Consider the following 8,862-nt stretch of genomic DNA (forward strand, 5'->3'; position numbering starts at 1 on the left):
GCCAGCCTAGTTAGCTTAGTTGGTAGTGCGTCTGCCTTGTAAGCGCTAGGCCGTGGGTTCGATTCCCGCCCGGGGCGGATTTTATCCTGATGGGATAATGTTCGTTCTCGGAACGGCTGGCTTTCTCCTATCCTCTTCCTTCTCTCTTCGATTTTCGGGACGATAAGACCATAGCAGTTACAGTTCCCTCTGTCAAAAAAAGTTAAAAAAAAAAAAAAAATCACCGGATTACATTACTTTCCTCCATATAGGATAGAAAAAAGTAAAGTAAAATGTCAAGGATTCTACCCTGAGATTTCTCACCTTAAGTTCCTCCGGGGTGACAAGACTGGCGTTGAGAATTTTATCCTTGAGCGATGAGATGGGGTCCCGAGTTTGGCGCACTTCCTGAATTTCGTCTCGGGTTCTGTAACTGGTTCCTGGATCGGACATCGAGTGACCAGAGTACCGGTAGGTGGCTGTTTCGAGAAGGATGGGGCCCTTGTCGGACCGACAATGATTGACGGCAAAACGAGCGGCCTCACGTACGGCAAGAATGTCCATGCCATCCACCTGAGGGAGAGAAAATAGGGGAGGTCAATTTTTTTTTCTAGAGGTTTGTTAGGAACACACATTTTGGAGACCTCTATCCAGAATTCTTCAACTTCCTCAAATTTCCTACCTCTTTATTTTCCATGTGGGTGAGTTCAGAATGCACTATGGTGGATTATAGGTATAGGTATAGGTATGTTTTATTTGGTATCTTTTTTTTTTACAAAGAATTTCTTATCCTAAGCTTAATATAAACTTCTAAGATGAGATTTTAACAATATTGGTTACAATATAATCGATGTGTAGGTATTTTACAAAATAAGTTACCTTCTTAACTATATTAACAGTTATAACAAAAGTAGGTACAACATTAGCGACCCTCACCCCGTTCTACCCCGGACACACCGCCATCCCACACCCGACCCAAGCCCCGCCCACCCCCGCGGACCCCATCAAGGAACTGATTATGTCAGCTAATCAGCCTCCCGATAAAGCCCACAAAGGTGGACCAAACACAAGCCGGGTGCGAAACCACAATGCATCCAAAACAAAACAAGGCAAGAATAGCCTGCTATACACCTACGATATCTAAATGAACTTAATTAATTATAGGTATAATTAATTATAGGTATAAAATAATTAACCAATTGACATATGTTTCACTTCTTTGAATAGTTCAACTTGGAACTTGGAAAAGGCTAATTATGTCATTAGATTTCATTATTTCGTCATAGTCATGTTGATCATAGGACATTGGTTTATTTTGTTTGAATGCTAATAGCCTCAGAAATCTGTGCTGTGCCTTTTCAATTTGGTATTGGTATTTAGCGTAGTTGGGTGACCATACTGGAGAAGCAGTTTCAAGTATAGGGCGGACAAGAGATAAATACAGCATAATAAATGTCTTAGGATTTCTGAAGTCTTTCGAGTTTCTGTAAATAAACCCGAGGGTACTATATGCTTTCTTACAAATAAGGTCAAAATGAGTATTGAATGATAGTTTGTTGTTGTAAGTAACACCTAAATCTTTTATCTCTTCAACTCTTTCAAGGGGTATATTGTTGATGGAGTATTGATGAGTTAATGGTGATTTATTCCGATGAAAAGTTACAATTTTGCATTTACTGATATTTAGCTCCATTCTATTAATGACACACCACTGATAAAGAGAGTCTAGTGAATGTTGAAGTACGAGTGCATCGTTGAGATTCTTTATTGTCAATCCTGTCTTATTATCATCGGCATATAGCCAAAAGTCTGTTGTCAGGTATGTATAAATGTCATTAATATATATGTCAAAGGCTAAACCTGATAAGTGTCCACCCTGGGGACATCCAGATAGTACAATAAATGGGTCAGATAGGTAGATTGAAAAGTTGTTGTTTGTAAAATTGTTATAACAATTGCATTGGGCACTGTTTTGTGTGGTTTTGAGTTTCACAATTTGAGTCCTTTTTGAGAGGTAGTTATAAAACCATGATAGAAGAGGGTCTTGAATGCCATAGGTTTGTAGTTTTGCACACAAAATATTTATATTTAATTTGTCAAATGCTTTAGCATAATCTGTCAAAATACAGTCAAATTGGTTTCGTTTGTCAAAGGCGTTATTTACACAGTCAGTAAAAGATAAAAGGTTAGTAGTTGTCGATCTTTTAGGTAAAAATCCATGTTGATGAGATGTTATGAGAGGAAATAAAATTGGAGATATTTTAGTATAAATGATCGATTCAAATAGCTTTGGGATTGCAGAGTTTTTGCATATGGCTCTGTAATTACGAACGTCTTTTTTGTCACCACTTTTAAAAATAGGAATTACATATGATGATTTCCAGTAACTCGGGTATTGGCCTGAAGATAAGGATTTATTGAATAAAATCATTAGTGGTGTAGCTAAGGCTTTGGCACAGTTCTTTATTAATATTGGAGGAATGTTGTCAGGTCCAGTGGATGAGTCTTGCTTCAATTGAGTCCTACCTGTCTGGCCGCAGTCAGTGTGTTCTTGGGTCAAACACCGACAGATCAGGATGGAAACCAGTCCTATCAGGTGTTCCTCAGGGCTCTGTGCTGGGGCCCCTCCTCTTCAGTCTGTTTATCAACGACATTTCGTCTTGCTTTAATGGTTGTCATTATCATCTCTACGCCGACGACCTCCAGGTCTACCTGTCCTTCCGACCAGCTGATCTACCTCTTTCTGTACATCTCATCAACACTGAGATTCAGCTTCTGGTCACATGGGCGGAATGGTGCTGCTGTTCGCCGCACCATTCCGCTGCCCATACCCCCCATTGAGGTTGATGGCAATAGGGTAGAAGTGGTCGATTCAGCAAGAAATTTGGGTATCATATTTGACAATGCCTTAAGCTGGGTCGATGAAGTCCCCAGAATCAGAAAAAATGTATTCGGTACCCTCTGGACGTTGAAACGTATTAAAAACTTCACTTCCCAAAATTCAAAAATAAAACTAGTGAAATCTTTCATCCTCCCCAAATTCGAGTACTGTGCTCCCCTGTTACACGGACTGACTTTGGAACTTTCCACGTCACTCCAAAGAGCCCAGAACTCCTGTGTCCGTTTTATATATAATGTCAGGCGCCGGGAGCACATTACACCGTACTATAACAGGCTCCAATGGCTCAGGATAGAAGATAGAAGGCGTATCCTAACACTCTCCGTGCTCTACAAACTCCTAAAATCCCGTTCCCCTCCTTATCTGTACGAAAAGTATCAATTTCGTGCAGACGTGAGTTCCAGAGACACTAGATCCCACGATCTCCTCCTAGATAAACCGCAGCACCACACCCAATCCTACTCCAACGCCTTCCTCCTGTCCTCCATAGACCTCTGGAACGCACTCCCCCTACCCATCCTGAACTCACTCTCTTTCTTCTCCTTCAAAACACTTCTAGACAAGGCGGTCAGTGAAGGTCTCTTCAATCGTCCATAAAGCAGGCGGGAGGGTTTGTGTGTGTGTGTCCATCTCACCTCCATCACTAATTTATTTCTCATCTCTTCTTCTCATTATTATTATTATTTTTTTCTTTCTTCTAAAGAGAACCTTGATATCACTCTAACATTCTGCACATCTTGATATCCCTCTCTGAAAATGGATTAAAGCTGTCATCATGTCCAGGTATTTTCGATTTGTGACCCGTACAAAAAAGTCACCCATGAGATAACGGAGGAGTTGCAATTAGGAAAATATTATTAATAAAAGGTCGATTCCTACGTGTCCACTATGTGCTTCTTGATGTCTTTCATGGGTAGAGGATCACCTGGGAATGAAAAAGAGTGAAATATATGTAGTAAAATAAAGTAGTTACATAATGGAGCAGTTGCAGTTGGGTAAAAATTATGAATAATCTACAGGTGTATTTCCCTTTCGGAATTCCCCCTTTTCTGAAGCTCGTTTCCCCTCTTTTTGCGTCATGGCGCCTGTACTAAACCATAGGCAATCCAAGATGGCGCTCCATCGTAATCGGTTCCGTTTTCGAAAGGAAAATACAACTCATCTGTATTTCTGCAATGGAGGAGTTGCAATTTGGAAAATATTATTAATAAAAGGTCGATTCCCACGTAAAAAGTTGTGAAAAATCCAAATGTGAGGTCAAAACTCGGAAAAAGTAGCTTTAAAAGGTCGAAAATCCAATTTTCAATTGCTGTACCTACATTATCATTATCTTCTTAGTAGGCAGTTGTAGAATAATAATATGTAAGTGCTTATGTACTATTGTACATAGCCAATTTTTACTTTGTATTTTAGTAATTACCCATGACTCCCCTAAACATGTTATTTATTATGATAAAATCTGCCTAGGGTGAGAATCGAACCCGCGTCCTAGCACTTACAAGGCGGACTCGCAACCAACCAAGCTGCATACGAAAAAAAAGAAGGGAAAAAAACTAAAACAAAGAAGAAAGACAGGATAGGAGAAAGACAGCCTTTCCAAGAATTAGGTTAGATTAACTGGCCAATATAAAAAGTTGCTTTCCTTTGATATTATGTTGTGACGTCAGATTTCACGTCAAAATGCGCAGAAACGCTTGCGCACAAACAAACGAAGCGAGAGTCATGAATTATGACGTCATCGCCTGCGGGAGCGTATGCCGTGACGTCAAAGTTTACGACTTACCGGTATTTTTTAAATCGATTTATCTCGGTATATAGAAGTCGTAGAAGAAAAAGAAAAATTCCGGTTTTCGTTGGTCTTCATTTTTCCTGCTCTATGACTTTGAAACATCACCCAAGTAAGCGCAACTGATCTATTCTTTCTTCCCTTCCAGGTTTGGAAAAGATTTTCCCGTCGGAATTCCCCCTTTTCTGAAGCTCGTTTCCCCTCTTTTTGCGTCATGGCGCCTGTACTAAACCATAGGAAATCCAGCATGGCGCTCCATCGTAATCGGTTCCGTTTTCGAAAGGAAAATACAATTCATCTGTATTTCTGCAATTCTCTCTTCCCTTCCAGGTTTGGAAAAAATTTTCCCACCATCTCGGGACCCCTCCCCTCCCCTGCCTCTGTGGGACAAGATTCGTCTCCTCTATCACGGTCGACTCACCATGATGATTCGACAACTTACCCTGCTCCTCCATGTTAGTCTGGATCCGTACAACACCACGGAAGAGATGGAAGTTACATGGAGTAACGTGGCTATGGATTGGACTACAGGTAATAGAAGGAAAAAGCGGCCGAATTGCCGCCAACCGCTGCACCGATGTAAACCAATAGTTTCGTGTTGCATCATTGTAACATTTGTGGCCTACATAGCAAATTTCAAGTCTCTATCTCTTACCGTTCTTGAGATATTTTGTTTACAGACAGACGCACACACGGACCAATTTCTGAAACTTTGGCTTTAGGCTTTAGGGACCTAAAAACTGACCATCGAAAATTTCACCCGATTACATTACTTTCCTTCCTATAGGATAAGATCATCGCCTACGAGAGCGTATGCCGTGACGTCAAACTTCACGATTTACCGGTATTATTTAAATCGATTTATCTCGGTATCTAGAAGCCATAGAAGAAAAAGAAGAATTCCGTTGGTCCTCATTTTTCCTGCTCTATGACTTTGAACCATCACCCAAGTAAGCGCAACTGATCTATTATAATCTACATCCAGAGACCTCGATTATATCAACTCCAAAGGTCCCAATCAGTTGATATAATCGAGGTACTACTGTACTTGCCTAAGAGCAGTAAGAGCCTGATCCCACTTGCTCGGAAAAAATCGTGACGTGAAGGGAACACTCTCATATTACGGCCGTGACGTCAAACTTCACGATTTACCGGTATTTTTTAAATCGATTTATCTCGGTATCTAAAAGTCGTAGAAGAAAAAGAAAAATTCTGTTGGTCCTCATTTTTCCTTCTGTATGACTTTGAAACATCACCCAAGTAAGCGCAACTGATCTATCACTAAATTTAGTGAAAAATCACTTGTCAGTACATTTTGGCTATAGTTTTCTCAGTGGTCAGTAGAAGAATTTTAGCCTAAGGTTATGTAATTGGTCTTATTGGGCCCTGTTTCATTGACTTCCTGGACTTGCTGCTTAATTTTTCTGTATTTTTCTCACTTAATTTTAGTAAATAACATAATTTTTGTACAAGGGTCACAAGGGCTTATTGTTTGAAAATCCATTTTAAAAAGCATTTAAAAACCCATTTTCAAAATGTACATTTTACATTTCAAATTGGTTTTTAAAAAGCATTTTACATTTTGCATTTCAAATTGGTTTTCTAGAGGCATTTTACATTTCAAATTGGTTTTCAAAAGCATTTTGCACATCTCTGATTATGCTGAGCACGTCACGTCAGATACTTTTTTTTAAGAGGTTTGACAGAGGGAACTGTAACTGCTATGGTCTTATCCGTCTTATCGTCCCGAAATTGAAGAGAGAAGGAAGACAGGATAGGAGAAAGCCAGCCGTTTCGAGAACGGACATTATCCCATCAGGATAAAATCCGCCCCGGGCGGGAATCGAACCCGCGGCCTAGCGCTTACGAGGCAGACGCACTACCAACTAAGCTAACTATTAGGCTGGCCGTCAGATACATTCTTCGTTTCGAAAAGTACATACAAAAGATGAGTGTGCTAGCCCTAGTTACATAGCTTGGTTGGTAGCGCGTCTGCCTAGTGATCGCTAGGCCGCGGGTTCGATTCCGAACTAAGGCGGATTTTATCCTGAACGGATAATGTTCGTTCTCGGAACGGCTGGCTTTCTCCCATCCTTTCTTCCTTCTCTCATCGATTTCGGGACGATAAGGCCTTAGCAGTTACAGTTCCCCTATCAAACCTATTAAAAAAAAGATGAGTGTTTCACTGCCATTTTTATTTCGTAGCGATAAAACAACTGCTATATACAATAGACTCGTCTGTGCCGTAGCATGCCCATCCAGGAGCATGTTCCTCATCAGATGGACGATATGAGACGCAATCTGAGCGCACGGCAGTGCGCCAGGCCAAGTTCCAGGAAGCACGCCTATGTATCATTACACGAACCGGTTCGGCAGGTTTTTCTCACCTTCATAGATCAGCTTCCTCTAGAGATAAACTTTTGAAATTCAGGGCACATATTTAGGTACGGTATATAAACATACCTTGAAAATTTGAGCTCTTAATACAAAGTGTGGTTCTCTGTAGAGGTGATTTACCAAAGGGTAGAGGTGTGTAATGGTTTGTCCGCACATTCAATTTGTCAAAATTCTGGGGAGGGAATAACATAGAACATAATAAATATAAAAGAAAACATTAGATATTGATCTTTCATGAGACTACTACAGTATTTGATATCATTGAGATTTGGTACATATCTCAAAAGCACTACTTGGTTTGGAACCAAATATCAAATTGGTCAGACTGTGAGGGTAATGGTATTTTTCAATCATCCTTGCAGGATAAATGAAGTAGGCATTCATATCCATAATTATTTTATTTCTATACAATAGCAACATTTGTTAAACTTTACAGCAATTAAAATCCTGAACAATTAACCAGGATAGCAAATGTTCAACACTCAAACCTAGGCTTATTATGGTATCCTCATAAATACCTTCAATAGCAAAGGCCATTGTGATGCATCCAATTTGGGTGTATCTTCTGAAGGTTGTAATGCAAATGACGTTTTTGTTTGGACATCTCCTAAATCTTGAATTTTGGACTTCTTCTTCTTTTTCTTCTCTGAAAATGATGTGTCTGCAACCAAAACAACACAATTTTTAACATATACATGGGCATAATATTAACAATGTCATACACTTCCATGGGGTACTCTACAAGCCCTCCACATGGCCCATAACAGGTATGTACTCCCTATCATAAGATTCTTTTAACACATTGTGTACGAAGCATGAAAACACGAATTAGCGCTAGGTCCGGAGGCCCAATTTGGGTGATTTCCGATGTGATCCATTTATGGATCACACCGGACATAGAGCACAACTATATTTTATTTTGCTGTCACCGTGATCCATAAATGGATCACAAGCCGTACTTTCAAACTTCTTGTTTTCAAGAGTTTTAAAAAATTCAGAGAACAGCTTGTCAGTGCTTTGCTATGGGGTACCACTCCTACTGTAGAAATTCCCCCCCTACCTTTTCTTCGAGCCAATCGGAGAATCCCAAGGTCGTTAAACACTGCGGTCAAGATCTAGGTTTCGTAATCCAGGATCATTGGTTCAACAGCAAGTTAATTTATGTAGGAGGGATGGAAAATTATTTAGATATTTTCTTTAGAAGAGCTAAGATAGAAGAGAGGTCCCACATTCATAAATAACATTGTTATCTTTATTAGTGTACTGCGGTCAAGATCTAGGTTTCGTAATCCAGGATCATTGGTTCAACAGCAAGTTAATTTATGTAGGAGGGATGGAAAATTATTTAGATATTTTCTTTAGAAGAGCTAAGATAGAAGAGAGGTCCCACATTCACGTTTTTTTTTTATATCAGTACTTTTTTGTGAAGGCCAACTCTTGACGTTAATTTTTTAACACGAAGTGTTTTTTGGGGGGGTTTACCTCATTACGTTACACACCATTGATTTTTTTTTTTTTTTTTCATATTTTTACAGACTTTCCAAAGCTTTCCGGCAGAGTTTTCGGAGGAGTGTACGGCGGGTCCGTTCCGCTCTCAATATCCCTGACAATTCCTCCCCTTCTCCTCCCCCCAATGAAGTAACACCTCCCTCAGAATATGGCGGAATTCAAGAACACTGTGATATAGACGTGCCATCACCGAGGGGAGAGGATCTTAATTCTCAAAGCACTTCCACCTTGCAGAAATCTAATTCTAGTTCATGTGGGGATGATGTAGTATATCTATTGGAGGAATCTGTTG

The 8,862-nt window shown here is 40.0% G+C and overlaps 1 protein-coding gene and 1 long non-coding RNA gene across 2 annotated transcripts; one reads left to right on the plus strand and one right to left on the minus strand.

Moving 5' to 3' along the window:
- The first annotated feature begins 2,647 nt into the window (after nucleotides 1–2,647).
- Nucleotides 2,648–3,475, plus strand: LOC108253052. Its single transcript, XM_017446290.1, has one exon. It carries the CDS (start codon nucleotides 2,648–2,650, stop codon nucleotides 3,473–3,475), a length of 828 nt encoding a protein of 275 aa, XP_017301779.1.
- A 3,679-nt stretch (nucleotides 3,476–7,154) lies between these two features.
- On the minus strand, nucleotides 7,155–7,717 carry LOC113469655. Its single transcript, XR_003393003.1, has 2 exons — nucleotides 7,580–7,717; nucleotides 7,155–7,233 (listed from the first exon to the last, which is right to left on the minus strand). It is a non-coding gene; the product is annotated as an uncharacterized LOC113469655 (long non-coding RNA).
- Nucleotides 7,718–8,862: the final 1,145 nt, after the last annotated feature.

This window comes from Diaphorina citri, unplaced genomic scaffold, assembly GCF_000475195.1.
Source record: "Diaphorina citri unplaced genomic scaffold, Diaci psyllid genome assembly version 1.1 scaffold1175, whole genome shotgun sequence".
Taxonomy (NCBI): Eukaryota; Metazoa; Arthropoda; class Insecta; order Hemiptera; family Psyllidae; genus Diaphorina; species Diaphorina citri.